The sequence below is a fragment of the Falco punctatus genome (genome assembly GCF_963210335.1).
Source record: "Falco punctatus genome assembly, chromosome: 7".
NCBI lineage: Eukaryota > Metazoa > Chordata > Aves > Falconiformes > Falconidae > Falco > Falco punctatus.
Window position 1 is genome coordinate 59,815,095 of NC_137587.1, and position 16,417 is coordinate 59,831,511.

Sequence of the window (16,417 nt, forward strand, 5' to 3'; positions counted from 1 at the left end):
GACAACATTATCTTTTTGTGGTTTCTAATGATACTACTGGGAGTGACTAATTTTATAAAAGTTGACACTGACAGAAACCAGGATGGAAGTCTAGGTTGTACCTACTAGCTAAAGTCCCACCCACACTCAATCTGCTTCTTATCAAATTGAGAATATAATTAACTATACTTACATGTATTGCAACTTACAGCAGTGCATTCAGAATTTTAAGGTACCTTTAACATTTGTGATTAGAGCTGACACCTAAATATACTGAAACTTTTAAAAATATTATGTAAAGGGGAAAAAAGCAAACCACCTGTTTTTCTTTTACTCTCAGGATTATTTACACAAATGAAAAGTATTTTTGGACAATAAAATGTGTTAGAATGCATGCGTATGTCCTCGTGTATACTATGCTATCATATAAAGACTGCATTTATGATACCCTTGGCTGTCTCATCTGTACTTTCCCTATCAACCTCTGTCCTCTGGGAATTTTTTCAGACATTCCAAACCCTTAAATAGCTTTGAACAGCTGCCTTCAGGAAAAAAAAAGTCATCATAAAAAAGTTTTCTTCTCCACCATCTGTTTTGCATTTTGTATTGTTAAGCCTCACTCTCTTTTGCAATAAAATAAATAAACCAAACAGAAATACCACACTATCCCAAATTTCAGTGATACATATTCTTAATTCTGTCACAGTGATTGTTTAAGAGGTGATTCTTTCAAAGGAAAATATAGAAAAGAGAAAAGAAAGAAAAAGAAGAAAAGTTCCTGAGAAGTGTGGCAAATTTGTCTTGCTTTTTTGCCTTTTCTATGACATGTAATGTGTCTGTCCCTGGTTCTGAGTTCTGAAAGTCTGCGCCTCAAATTCTGACATTTTGTCCTGGGGGCCTGTGTTAGGTAATTTATAGAGGAATTTTTAATTTACGTGTCATTTTCTTACCCCTGAGTTGAATGTTTGGATTCAAGGTAAGAATGATAACTGTGTTCCAAGTTATTTCCTCAAGTTCTAAGAAGAATTTTGATAAAATGAATGGTCTCATTAAGCATTTTTAAAAATTAAGTCTCTTGCAGATTGTGTTGGATGCAGAAAAGCATCTGTATTATGATATAAAAAAAAAAAAAAAGTCTTAACTGGCAGTGAGTTGGTCTCAGCCACATAATCTGTTCAGGGCTTTCTGCCCCTAATTAATCCAGTTAAGGGCAGAATCAGCATCCAGTATGTGTGTCTACTGGCTACACTTGAAAACTTTGACCCTTAAGTAATGGGTTGTTTCCCTCTTGTGTGGAATAGTTGATATGGGCATGTGATTCAATCTTCTTTTTTTTTTTTTGGTAGAGATAATATTTATATGCCTGTTCTGTAAAGAAGAATAAACACTACTGCTGTAGTGCTTCCCGCTGTTTTCTTCCACTTACCGCTCATTACTACCACTGCTAGGAAATCTTGAACTGTTTTATAAGTGTGGAAATTAAAGAGAGGAAGTGACTTATCCAAGGCTAGTAAACAAACTGAAACTACTAATAGAGCACTTTATTTTTTTTTTTTGAGTGTGAGCACTTGATAGAATTAACTGAACGAATCCTCAGCCTAACACTATGAACTGTTGTCCTTGCCTCTGTCAATGAGCAAATGCAGGTGTTAGGACACATCATGTTGACAGGGGTTTAAGTCAACATCTGAGACTTTGCGATTGTTTGGTTGTGTTGTAGAAATGCATGTTTAGGATTCTTCTGTTCCTTCTCTGGATTTTTAAATCCATTAAGAATATTCATATAATACAAAATACACATTGAATATTATTTTGGAAATAAATTATTTATTAGTGCTGGAAAGCAATATATGTTATACATATATGTTTCCCAATTAAAACAAACAAAACAAAACAAAAAAATCCCAAACCCAAACTGAAAGCATTCTAGTTCCATAAAAATAAAAATAATCTGCATAGCAATTGTTTTTTCCTGTTTTTAAGCTGTGTTGATAATTTTTTTTTAAGGTAGGCACCTGACAGCACGTTACATGAGATACTGTTGATAGAGAAATTATTAAACAGAATAGATTATTTTTAAGAGTATAAGAGTACCTGTAATGATTGTAGCAAGTTCACAGGTTCAGCGCTTTTCTGTGGGAAATTAATAGAAACAGAGAGGGAATTTGGTAGAGAAGATAACTAGTATCTGAAATTAATTTCCTTGTTTGGACTTTATTAAATTATAATATAACCTCATTACAGATTTTTAAGTAGGGCCAGACTTAGAAATTTCAGGCAGTGCTGTTAGATTTCATATATGTGTAACTCACTTTGCTGTTTAAAATGCTTGAAATATTTCCTTATGTAAGAATGATAATGTAATTCCTTAATTTTTATTATTTATTACTTTAAATCTTATGTTAAAGCACTTTGTTTTAAGGGAGATAGAAATTGCATTGGAATATTAGAATTATGTTTTGTTGGTTTTGTCTCTTTTTTTTTTTTTTTTTTTTTTTTTTTTAAGTCTTTTGTCTTTTGTGAAGTTTTATTCACTTTATGGAAAGGTAGCTGTAGCAAGCAAAGATTTTCCGTGCATTTGAACACTTGCTGTGAAGACTAGCTTAAAATGATAAAGACACCACAAGTAATTTAAAATGACAGTATTTGATCCCTGTGTATTTGGAAGAAAAGTCTGGTAGTTTTTTCTTAGCTATCTTGGTATAAATAAGCTTAGATTAATACACTGTATTCTTAGTCTTAGCTGTCATTTTTTAGTTAGGATAATGTGCTGGATGTAGTATAAAGAGCAATTTTGAAAATTGTCTTGGATCTTTTCTGAAAAAGTGAGTATTCACATGTCAGTGGGAGAAACGACTTATTTTGAGAAAATAAATGGAAGTTTAATAGTGGCCTGTTGCTAAACATGGTAGAGGACAACTTTGATAATTTTAGCTGACTTAAAATTCATAGTATCATCAGGACAAAAGGCATTCTGCATAAGTTTTTACTTATGCCAAATACAGTATTCTGATTATTGTGATTTAGTTTATTTTGAAATAAATGACGCTTCCAAATACTAACATTTTAAAATACAATATAGGCCTTTAACTCAAGAAGAAATAGCTCATCGTCGTGAACTTGCAAAACAAAGGCTTGCAGAAAAATTGGCAGCAAATCGAGGAAAGGAGCTATCAGAAAAGGCCCAAAGTGAAAATTCATCTGAAGTAACTGAGAATACTGGTGATACAAAAGGTATGTGATGCTCTGCTATCTGTTTTTCTGACAGGACATTTTAATAGTGTCTAGGTGTTGTCATGGGGCTGTGTACCTTAAAAAAAATCATCCACATGCCAGTCCAAACAGTTCAATAGATGGGACTGAGTGAAGAGTGAGGAGGCATTTGTAAGAAAGCAGATAGTTCATAAATGCTGTAATAGTGTCATGGATACCTGTTCCTATAGCCTAAGAATGTGCTTGTCTCGGTACTTTGAATCGCTGAAGATAGATGGTGCTTGAAGAAGATGGTGTGCTGTAAAATTAAATAGTTTTCACTCGAAGTAGAAAGGTGTGGTGATTGACCTTTGCCCTTGTGTATGGGATGAAAAGACCCAGGTTTGCTTAGCTTACTGCTGGGACCTTCTTATATACTTGTTACTAGCATATTTTATGCCAATATAACTTTAATTCCTTTTATGAGAGAAACTTTCATTTAAAAAAACCCTAACAACAACCAAACAGCCTAATAATAAATCGGTACAAAAGCAGTGTATGAGCAACCGGACTGGATTATGAGTTACGATGGTGGGTCTTGGTCTCTTCTCCCAAGTAACAAGGAATAGGACAAGAGGAGACAGCCTCAAGTTGCACCGGGGGAGGTTTAGGTTGGATATTAGGAAAAATTTCTTCACTGAAAGGGTTGTCAAGCATTGGAACAGGCTGCCTAGGGCCGTGGTTGGGTCACCATCTTGGAGGTATATAAAAGAGGTGTAGATCTGGTGCTCTAGAACATGGTTTAGTAGTAGACTTGGCAGTGCTGGGTTAATGGTCAGACTTGGTGATCTTAAAGGTCCTTTCATCCTAAATGAATCTGATTCTTGCCATCTTTTAATGCATCATCAGATGTGATAGGATAATATGTAATATTTTTTTTTCTTCAGATGATGAAGCAGAAACTGCTTTTATGCTTCATCTATTTTTCTTTCATTGATTAGGTGAAGAGCAACAGCTCACCGGTCAAGCAGAGATCACAACCTCAAACGCAATGAAACAGGAAGCAGAGAACAAGGAGTCTTTCATTGCTTTTGCTAGAGTGTTCAGTGGAGTGGTGCGGAGAGGGCAAAAGATCTTTGTTTTAGGACCAAAATATGATCCTGCTGAGTCTTTGCATAAGGTAAGAGATGACAGTGAACTGTTAGCATGACTTGGTATTTTGAAACACTGATAACTTAACCTTTTGCACATTGCTCACTCAAGAAATTTTAAAAAAAACATTCAAGTCAAAAATTCCAAAAAGTATCAAAATATTTTAGGTAATTGTGGTAATACCTGATTGTGTCCATAAACTTACTATAAACCTTAACATTTCCAAACAGTTTAAGTGTTGTATTAGCTAACAACAAATGCAGTATTTGCATGCTTTATTTCAAAGAAAACTTGCAAGGGAAAAACCAAAGATTTTTGGGAACAGAAAGGTTCATAATAGTATGAAAAAAATGTTATTAAATGTTTTGAGATTGCGATCATAGATGCTCATTGCTTATAAATTTACTTTAAAACATCTGTTTTATCAATGACAATGATAAGTGAGCTAGTGGTACTGCACACCTAAAAATTACCAAAGAAAGCATTATTTTTTATTTTCTTGGTAACATTTGCTTGTGTGCTGCAAGACTAGACTTTTGGAATGGTACAAAAATATTTTCAAGTTTATATTGTTTTTTAATATCTAACTTTTGAAATGAAAATGCTTTGACATGTTTCTTAGCTTTGGAATGCAAGGAGGTTTTAAGGAAGAATTTTTTATCAATATTAAGTGATAAATATCTGACACTGGTTGTTTTACTTTGTATAGCTGTCATCCCAGTGTTTGGCTACAAATGATCTGCCATTAGTACCTCATATGACTAGCTGTACCTTGGAGAATCTCTACTTGCTTATGGGAAGAGAACTTGAAGATCTTGAAGAAGTACCTGCAGGAAATGTTTTGGGTAAGATGTAACTAGTATTTAATCTCCTAGAGCTTGAAGGCTTATATCATCCAAAATACAGTGAGTTTTTTGGGTGTAATTGATAATAAGAAAACTTAAAATAAATCTATGAATGTTTTTAAGTCAGCTGTTTTCAAAAAATGAAGGCAGTCTAATTAAACTGTGATTTCTGGGAACTTTGAATTGTGAGAAGGGGAAAGATGCACAAATAGGAGAAAACTAGGGATTACATTAGCTTATTGTCTTCAGGCTGGAGTATTGCCAGGTAAGCATTGCTGCCAGGAATTGCCAACAGCAGTGGTAAGGTCTCATATTTTATAAATTGCAAGGACTATTTGTAATATTTTTTCCAACAGTGGAAATGCTGTAATATGACTTCTCTAGTGATGTGGATAACTAGTTTTATTTATGGGTCTGCTTGAAGTATGGTGCTAAAAATTATTTCTTTTATGGCTGTGGCAAATTTTGCAGTTTCTCCATGGACAAGGTTCTAAGCGATAAGTCGTCCTAATCACTGAGTTATGCTCTTTTGTGCCAGATTCTGAGCTGCTTTACTGTAAATTATGAAAAGCATTCTTTCCTGGTTTTGTCCTTAATTTGTCTTTTTTTATTATCAAAAGCAGTGTTTAGGATTTAGAATGTATTATTTTAACTTTAAAAAATTATTTTAATTTATTAAATTATTTGGTTCTTTATTTCTTTCATTTTGTGAATGAAAATGTACAAACTACAGTAAAATCAAAGGGTGCATTTTTTTTCCTGTCAGGGTTGGATTTGTTAATCTGGGGAGTTAACCATGCTGGTTCCTTTTATCATGGGCCACTGCATAAACAGCTGGTGAATTGGTTTTATTTGGAAGCTTAATATTTTAAAATCCTGAGTTATGCCTTACTTTAGTCTGATGCCCAAGTTGACTGTTTTCAGTGTCAAAATGGATTACTTATATGGTCTGTTTACTTCAAAGAAGAACTGAGTTTGGAAAAAAACCCCAGCCAACCCACCCCAAAACACACTGCATTAAAAGTGAAAGGATATTGTCTTCTTGCTTGCCAAATAATAAATATTCCTGGAGCTGCTTTTGCAGAGAAAAGAAAAACAAGTTGTGAGAATTATATTCTGTCTTTAATGGACTAAATCTCAAGAAATGTTTTTGAAGCCAATTAAATCTACCAAAAAGTTGTGAGTAGTCTCTACTGCTAAAAGCTACTCTGCAGTGGGGTCTAGCTTTTCCATAAAGGAAAGTAATTGGAGTAATAGGAAGGTTCTAAATGGTGACACAAAAATTGTCGTATTTAGAATTCATTAGAATTTTAATATCAGAATTGACAGTTGGAGCTCAGGTTATGTTTGGTATTTCATCTCTTTATACCAGTTCATTGTCTAGTCTCTTTACATATTGACAAAATAGAATTAATTTTTTTCCTAGAAGATATAATCTCAAGTATATAGGTTTGTTGGTGGGCTTTTTTTTAATTCATTGTAGTTTTAAAGAATTTTTAAAACTAAAAGCCCTAAATACCTTCTTCCTTTTTTTTCTCCCACTTCCCTGTAAAGCTGCATTGTTAATTTACATAAATGCAATAAACACCTTTACTGATTTGGTGATGATTTACCACACTCAGCAAAAAATGCAGTACCTTTATATGAAAGGAACATGTAAACAATGGTGATGCAAGACTTTTATTATTCCAGTTAATAACAATGATTTCTGTTTTAAAGGCCGTTTGTCTTCCAGCTTTAAAGCATACAGCAGTGATTTCTCTCCAGCCATATAAGGAAATTGCTTTTGTATTATCTAGTGAATTAAGGAAGCTTTTCTGAAAGCTCTGTAGTTTTACTCTGTACAGTTAAATTATTGCCATAAGGAATACACAGTTAATCATGACTGCATATTTCCACTTTAAAACTAGTGGTATAGGGTTTTTTCAGACCTTTTTTATTCAGGGTTTGGGGGTTTATTGCTATAGATTGTTTCTGACAAGGAAGAATTTGCTTGGTCCTAGTGAGCAGCCTTTTTATTCTTTTTACTGGTTTAATGATCAAACACATGGCTTGATACAGGTTGTTTTACTGAAGATGAAAAGCTTTCATCTCTTATTCCTTGTATTCAATTACTATTTCCTTAAAATACTAATGTCCTTTTAATTGCTAAAAATATGAGAAACTTGTAACAAAGTATTTTAAGAGGAAAAGATAATGAAGCAAACTCTATTTGAACTATAAAGCTGTCACACAAGCAGAATTCAAGAACATCCAGCTGAAAAGCAATACTGTGCCCCTATCTAATATGCATAGCCATTCTGGCAAGCTTTGGAAAGTTATTTTCTGCTATTATTCTGAGTTCTTGGAAGTTAGAAGAGACAAACTGCTTTGCATTAGTTAATTTGTATTGCAAGTTTGCAGCTCACATGTTTTGTCAAAAGTATTTGTAAAAAAGGTTTAAGCACTATGTCATTTTCAAATAATGGGGCAAACGCAAAATACTGCCTCCTTCCATATAGCTGTTTGTAATTCACAATTTTTCTTCTTTACAATCTCTGCAACTGCTATACATTGTTTTGCGGTCCTTGAGTGGGAGGTGCGGTGTGATTTAAAACAAATGAAAAAGTTCCAGAGGACCAAGGATAAAAAAAGTCTTTGTAATAAATCTTCTTTTAAAATTTATTTGTTGGAATATTCTATGAAAAGAGTAAAATTTTTGTCTCTGACAAAAACACCTGGTTTGTAGAATTTGTAATTTAGAAGCACTATTGATTTCTCCACTCTGAGAACTAAAAAGGAGTATGTGAGCAAAACGCCCTCTGAAGAGAGAGTACTGTCTTACTTTTCACTTCCCACCCCCGCTGCTCTTCTGTAGAGGTCCTGTGCCAGCAGACAGGAAAGTATACTTGTTAACTGGTACTACTGGGTTCTACTTTGTACTGCTTTCAATGAACAGAGACCTTGCAGGAGGAGAATTTAGTTACTGGAGCAAAGATAAGGTTATACAAGACTAGATATGTGCCCTGGGTTCCAAATGGCAGTTGTGTTTAGTTGACACTGCTGAATGAAAAACATGAGTCATTGGAATGGGCCATGAAAAGTATCTTGAGGTTTAATTTGGAAAAATGTCAAGTACTGATCAAAAAATAAAACGTGTTCTCGATGCTTCTTTTCAAGAATAGCTTATTTTTCTGTATCATGGCACAGGCCTTTTGCATGGTATGCAATTGCTGAATTTGAACCTGCCTGTGGTCATCAAGGCTGAGAGTCCTGGGAGTGGGAGCCTTACCTTGCACATGGCCCACCTACTTGTCCTTACTGCAGTACTAGCCTTCTCTGTATTACTTTGTCCTGTCTTAAGGTCCATACAAACTGCACCAGCTTCGCTCGTCTTGCAGTTGGGCAGATGCCTTATTAACAGAACCAGTGTTACCTGCTTTGTAAATTCTAACTAGGTACATTGAAATCATACTCAAATTCCAAATATAAGAGTACTTTGTGCTTGCAAACATTAAGTGTGACAATTATGTATGTCATCGAAATCTGTATTTCAGGATCAGTTGATGTATTTTGATTCCAAGACGTCTGGGGCATGTTTTTGAAAACCACCTGAATATCCATTGAAAAGAAAACCTTGTATCATAGACCTTCGACACGTGTCTGTGTGCTGTTTTGAAAATACTGTCCTTCTCTGTGTCTTTAAGGAGAGAAGCAGTAGTTGACTATTAAATGTCAAAGACTGTTTGACTGATATATCATTGTGTGTTCTTAGTGACACTATAATTAATACTGACCTGTGTTTGCATAATTTAGTGCTATGCAAATAGCAAGGTATTGTAATTGCCCCACTCTCTTCAAAGGTTTGTCTTTTTTATGCCAAAAATGTGTCAGAGAGAGGAGCTTGATACAGATAATCATGTGGCTATCCAGGTGTGTTTAGCTTCTTCAAGTTTGAGTATTATATAGAAGTTCAGGTTCTTGATGGGACATTCCCCCTTCTGGTACAGGGAACATCTATGGTACTGGAGGTTCCTGTTGCCATGCAAGCATCTTCTCCAGGTGTGTTGGATTTGACAGGAGGTGAAGCCCTGGCTATAGTATGAAATCCGTTGTTCTCTCATTTGGTTATCATAGCTCTTCCTACTAGTGCTTAGTTTGTCTTACGAAAAGGAAGACTATGTACATTCACAAAATGTTAATTGATTTGATTTGGATGTTCTATGTCAGTTCTTCTGTTTGCCATGTAGTGTTAGGTATCGTTTAACAAACTGTAGAGACTCTTAATGCAGGTACACAAAAAATTTAACACTAACACAAACAATTTCTCTTCAATTTTTTTTGTTTTTTTGTAATGAAGGGTTGGGGAAACAGTGTTTATTATGTCATTGCATGAATAAAAAAAATTCCTGCTTTACCAAGAGGGAAAACAATAACTTACATTGAAACAGTGTTAAAAGTTCCAGAAAGGAGTTTATTTCAGGCAAGTTTTAAATTATTTCAGTTACGTTTCTATGTTAAGAGACTACCTCTATCACACCAGTGTTTTGAAGCATTAATAAGTCTGTGTTCTGGGGAATGCAAATGGAAGTGAGGATGGTTGATTTGCTTGTTCCCATGCAAGAATCTCTCTCTCTTTATATATATATAAAAATATCATTTTTTTCCCTTAGGTATTTATTAATTTACTTAAACCAGGCGAAAGAAAAGTACAAATACAGGGAAAGTGTCATTCTGTAACACTTGTTCTGATATTTTTTGTGGTTGAAGATGATAAAAAGACCTTGGTGGGTGATCCTCAAAGTGACAAAGGAAAAATTACAAGGCACTATGTGAGGAAAAAGTAATTTGGGCTCATAAGTAGAGATTAAGCAAGTGCATGCCCTCCAGATGCACCTAATAGCTTTCTCCCTCTGCCCCTTTTGTTGTTTTTCTTGTTCTATGCAAAAAAAAATAGGGGTTTTGGTAATGAAAACAGTTGCTGGAGGTAGTGTAAAATTGTCAAAAAGGAGGAGTGTTTTTTGGTGATGATATCATGCACAGATGAAAGGCCCTGGATTCCCATACTGGGTATTGATTCTTATTTCCATGTAATTTAAGCAAACACTGGTGTAAAACCCAAGGAACATGTTCCTGAAAACACTGGTTTAGGTACTTGTGTAAGTAGAAGCATGTTCAGGTACTTGTATAAGTGAATAATGTTGTGGGTTTTTTTTAAACTTGGCTCAGTGTCATGTTTTTCTGAGTAAATAATTGAAGTATCGTCAGGTGGTATTTTTTTGTTAATTGGAATGGAATTGATCTCAAAGCACGTTGCGCATGCACACTCAGAATAACATGCATCTTCTAATTGACATATATACTGTTTTTTATCCACAAGTACCACAACAATAGTCTTGTGTTTGCTAGGTACAAACCCCAGATTTTTTAGAGCTGCCTGTATGACTATTTAAATGCCTTTTGTGTTTTGCTGAATACTGTTAAAAGCAAAGCCTTCCCCTTACCACTGGATTTGTAGTGCTTTAGTGTAATTCTCATAGGAGGCTAGATGATTTCCTGAATGTTTTCAAATGCAGTTAGCTATGTGAGTATCAAGTGTTCTACCAAATTAAGAGCATTTGTTTCTTTAACTCACCAAATGATTATGTTAAAAGCAAGAATCTAGAAGTCACTCCTGTTGCCAGCTCACCATGAACTGATTTCCTACATGACAGACTGCAGTGTACCATGGTTTTTCCATTTCTAAAATACTTGTTTTCCCATTCAATGTTCTTTCATGTTTTAATTATTTGTAAAGCACTTACAGGATTCTTGACATGTAAACAATATGACATGGGAAATGTAGGTGATTATGGATTTGTGGTTCTGGATTATTTTTTACCTTTCTAAAGAAAGGTGCTATATAGCTGCGGTTAGTGCGAGATGCTGGTATGAAGCAGTATAGCTAACCTCATTACAAGGTGTCTAACAAGCATTTTATTCCTTTAGGACTTCATTGAACAATTTAGAAGCTTTTAATAAGCAGCCTCTGTTAAGAGCAAAGAGCAGCTGCAAGCAGCGATGCCATTTTAAAGGCCCAGAATGCCTTTCTAGGACTGATGCCAACTAGCAAGCATTACCACCTTCTGTGAGAGCCCTAGGAACAGTCCTGCTGTTGCACCAGCCTTTCATTTCTGTGCAAACATTTGGTGGGCTAATTTCACTCTCTGAATCAGTAATGTGATTTTTTTTAAAAAAATAAAAATAAAATGGCCAGCTTGAAGTGATTCCAGCTGCATGGGCCGTCTTCTCTCAGCATACTATGATTAGTGAACACAGGAGGGCAGTCTTTCTCAAGAATGTTACTGAGATTAGGTGAAAATAGTGAATGAAACAAAGAAAAACCTTTGTCTTCAGTTTTGGAATACTTACAGTTTTTATCGCTAAATGCCATCTTATAACTCCCAATAAAATAACCTTGCATTTTTAACTAGTTTATAGCAATCCAGCGTTATTTAGGAAAACTTATATAATTGATTGGATTTTGTTATTGAATGACATTTTATTTCTGTGAAATGTTGAGTTTACCTGACGTCATCGTATTGATATTAATTTCCTACCCAGTTAATATTTTATGAATAGTTAAATTGTTGAAAAATACTAAATATGTTCAAGTTTCTATGAGCTGAAGACAGAATAGTGAATCTGTTTGGCCTCTCTCAGTGCTGGAAACTTGAAACCATTTTCTTAACTCTATTTTTGCTGTAGTAGACTTAATCCCTTTGCAGTTATTGCTCTTTGCTGTGTGTTGTTCCAACAAGCGGGCTGAGTAATTAGTGTTGCTTATTGGGCAATGTCACATAGCATGATGCGAAGCTGGTGAACTAGAATCAAATGGAATAGGAGTGTATTTTGCTGATCATCTGATAAGTTCCTTTACCCTGTTTGCCTTACCATTTCTGCTGTTTGCTTTGTGTTTCCATTTCAGGGGATTTGACTTGACAAACTTTATTGTAAAAGAAATAAGTGATTCATTACCTTGTTTTCAAATCAATTTCAGCATTATCACTGGAGAGGAAAGAATATGATGTCTTAGGTCAGAGGTATAGCACTGACACGTGTCTTTATTGACCCAGCTAAGGGTTTTTTGGGGAGACTGCTTTGAATAGTTAGTACTTTCCTTATGAAGCCTTTTATAGGTTGGGTGTTATTTTCTAAAATTTATATTGAAGAATTTAAATTGCTTTTTGAGTAGCTATAATTTTTTTCTATTTTTCTGACTGTAGCTTCTTAAGACGATAAAAGGAACTCATAAGTGTAGTAATTCTTTCTGAGTAAAAACACTTCTAAATTATCTAGTGCTTCTGGAATATTCTCTGCTCTAATATTTAGGAGTTATATTTATTATGAGATCTTAAAAATGTGTTTAGTCCTGCCACTGGAATTCAAGGGGTTTTTAAAATGTATTTTAAAATTGAACTGTCTAAAACTATTTAAGCTAAACTCATAATAAATTTATCTAGCCAAAAATACCTTTAGGTTTGCTCTTGACCACTGTTGGATTATAATGTCAAAAAAATCAAAGAGTTATGTTTTTTGAGGAAAGGAGGGAATGCAATGAAACGTTCTGTATCAGTTTTAAACCAACTTGTAATTATTATAAACTGTAAAATGTGAGCTTTCACATAATTGAAAATTAGATTTCTAAATAATCTTCCAAATATGAGGCAAGCACTCCTTGGTTTTTTGGGGGTTGTATGCAGTCAGATACTTGCTGATGATTGATGTTTCCCAAATAGTACCAGAAGGAAAACTGCCCAGACGTGTTGGTGTTCATTGTTGCTACTTATGTGCCTGCAGGCAGCAGTGGGACTAACAAGAATCAAGACAATTTCCTACCATTGCTGCTTGAAGAAACTCACAACACAGCAGCAGGCACATACTTTGCAGTTACTTAATAGAAAAGATCTAGAAATAGACTGGAAAGTGTTTTTGAGGTACAGGCAATTGTCTGTTTATCACCTCTGTGTTTGCTTCAGAAAAAAGTGGTTTTTGGCCTTACGACTTCAAATTTATTAAATGCTTATTATTACATTAACATATATTGATCAGAATTCAGGGCCAGTGTTAAGGAGACTCCTTTTCCTTGAGTAAGGGTGGAGAATTGACTTACATAGTTACTGCCCCTGGGCAGATGTTACTCAGCGTTTCAATAGCTAACTGCTTGTGGATTTAGGTCCCAGATACTAGCTGGCTTTTCTGCAGTATTTCCACATCTTCTGTGTGAGTACTTGGGTGTGATTTTTGAAGTCTCTTTAAAATAAGAAAACAGGTATTTCCCCCAGTATTTCAGAGTTACTTCTTTAGTTGGCATCAATGTGTTATTTTTAGTCTCCCTCTACGAAACTGAGTATGTCCATGTGTAAATAAAGGGAGAACAGTTATCTGCAGAAATAGCCATATTTATTACTTGGCTAATGAACTTTTTTTCCAATACTGTAAGAGAAGAGTGTTAAAGTAGTTAGCGTCACTGATGTAAAGTGGTAATAGAAGTCTTAAGGTGAAGTTTTGAGATGATGGGCTGAGCTCACATCCGTAATACTGCGTTTGGGATTTTTTCCAGCATACTGATATACATCACTGATGATTTGGGGAAATTACCTCACGTTTTCATTTGAAGAGCCTGAAAACTATATCCTCTCTCAATCTGCTTATAAAAATTACTTGGAGCATGCTTTTGTCTTTGGTGTTTTGTAGTTTTTTTAAACCAGTATCCTCTTTAAAACTAGAATGTCAGTATAGTTCAGTAGGTGGCAATTTATAGTATAGCCACATGCTCTCTCCTTTCATACTGTGTGGTTCTGATGGGAACCATCTGACCTGCCTTGATTGGTTGAAGATCTCCGAAGAGATTTTGGTATCCACCACTAAATGAAGTTCTATGGTAGATGAACCACCATGACTTCAATTTTGTACTCTTAAGTTGTTAGAATTCAGTTTCTAAGAGTATCCTGCCCATTAGTGCCACTGTGTGAAAGTAGCAAGTACAAAATACTTCTTGTATGAAGAAGTTGGAAACATCAGTTCAGGGATGAACTTGAACACTAGGGCACTAAAGTAAATGGCTGAGAGATTCAGCAAGCGTGCTTAATTTGTGTAGTTAATGTGTAAGGTTCGGTTTTCAACCGAGGTGTAAATTACCTGATTAACAAGAATCTGTATTTAGACAATATAATTGAACCTTTTATCCCTCTGTACAAAATGCTTTTAGGCTTGTTTTCCTAGTTCTGATTTAAACATGCTGGAGAATTCCCTTTGCAGAAGTACTTTGCTGTAGAACTCAAAACTTTCAGAAAACTGTTTTAAAGGAACATTTCCTTTGTTTAATGTGGCTATGGGTTTTCCAAATTTTTCCAAAATTTCCAAAATTTAAACTGAGAACACGCAGTGTCATTTCAGGAATAGGTACAAAATAATCACTTTAAGCACAAATGAGTTTGAAAACATATGCCTTATTACATGTAAATTCATGTATAGCAATTCAGATGTAAAAAAGACAGCATAAATCAAATCTGTTTAGGAATGTGTGCAATTACCAAAGCAGAAAAGAAGTTTTATTCTTAAAGGATTTCAAGTTTTGCAGTGTTATATATAGAAAATAACTCTCAAGCTACATACAAATGTTGTATTTGAATCAGATAGTGACATTTTTTTAAAAGAAGTGTGTACTTTTAATCAGCTGGTTATTCCGTTTACTGTTCTGGTCTGTTCAATTTCTATCAGATGAATTAATCTTTTTGGCTTAATTGCAAAGGTAGTCAATTAATGTACTAAAGGTAGTTGTAAAATGTAGATATTTGTCATATTATGAAGTCATAGTATACTGTGGGACAAATAACTAAATAAAAAGCTAGAATGCAGCCTCACAGGTATTATTTAGGCTAGACTTAAGTGTAGAATTGCATAGACATTGAACAGTGTAAAAAATTACATTAAATCATTAAATTGCCTGTTTGGATAATCTTTGCTTTCTGTATCTTGGAGGTATATTTTACATGTGTGCACCTCCGTTCCTAATGCAGCTTCCAGTTGCCAGGCTTTGTATACAGTGCTGCTTCTTTATCCTTTTGCAGACTCAATCGGGACAATGTACTTTTCCCAATACATCCTTAAATAATACAAACTACATGCCTAGATAATCGTATTAATGATACAAAATATATCTTCTTTTTTTTATGTTTCACAGTGCTGAAACATACTATGTGCAACTTCAGTGTGCAGAAGAAACTTAGGACTAGCAATTACAGCTTAGTTGTCTCAAAATGTTATCCTCTCTGAGCCCTGTAGGAGGCAGCGAATGAGTGGTGTATAAAAGTTTTCTGTAGGCAGAGTAGGTTTTGTTGGTTAAACGTAGTTTGTCACTATTTTTGCATAGTTCTTGACTTCTGAGTAATTTCTCTTAAATCTTACTTTCTTCAGATATAGTGCACCAGGAAGTTGTTCTCTGTATAGGTGGGTTGTGGTAATGGAAAATTTACAATTCTCTTGAATTTGTTACATGTTCTTTTCCAAGGTATATACAAACTTGAAACTCCTTTACATGTCTTTGACTGAGTAAGTCTTTTTCCCATTTTTATACTTCAAAAACAGTTTTAAGGAAAACATTGGTGGTTTCAGTTTCTCATGACATATGCACTGTCTGATTAAGATTGTGCTTGAAGTTGAATGTAAAATGATCTCAATATTCAGAGCATCTGAATGACGATGATGATAATGATGATTCCTTGACAAATTAGGTTAGTTAGAGAATTGTCATGTAATTTTCCCATATGTTATTTTACGAGAAATGGAAATAGGAACCAGGTAACTTGTTTTATCCTTTAAAATGTTTTCTTATTCCTATTTAATCTGAAGCCAAAGGGCAGTTTTTGTCATACAATATAAAAATATGTAGCTATTTCAGTTTTGGGTGAAGGTCTCGCATGGATTCACAGCACTGTCAGTGTAGTGAAAACTTTGTATTATGGTTTTTAATGTGCATTTCTTCATGTAGAAAATCTACAAATGTTTTGACTCTAAATTAAATTAATCTCATGGAGTATTCTGAAAGCCAAAAATCTGCAATCAGCGTGGTGCCTACTTCTTAGCTTAACTTGAAAATAATGTACTGGTTTCAGAGGCAGTGTAAAGTAAAGCCACTGTCATGAAAACATCTTGTTTAGCTTTTTTTTTTTTTTTTCCCCTCTCTGATACTTTCTTTGTCCTGAGAAATGCTATTGTTTCTATGAAAA

At 34.5% G+C, this 16,417-nt stretch overlaps 1 protein-coding gene across 3 annotated transcripts in view; it reads left to right on the plus strand.

Annotated features, from left to right (window-relative positions):
• The window catches only part of EFL1 (elongation factor like GTPase 1), a 144,812-nt gene that overhangs the window by 21,005 nt on the left and 107,390 nt on the right, over positions 1-16,417 (plus strand). For all 3 annotated transcript variants that reach the window (XM_080396393.1, XM_080396395.1, XM_080396394.1), the window contains exons 13-15: positions 3,062-3,213; positions 4,173-4,351; positions 5,033-5,168. In XM_080396393.1, coding sequence (XP_080252519.1) covers positions 3,062-3,213; positions 4,173-4,351; positions 5,033-5,168 — 467 coding nt within the window. The remainder of the gene's footprint in view (positions 1-3,061; positions 3,214-4,172; positions 4,352-5,032; positions 5,169-16,417) is intronic.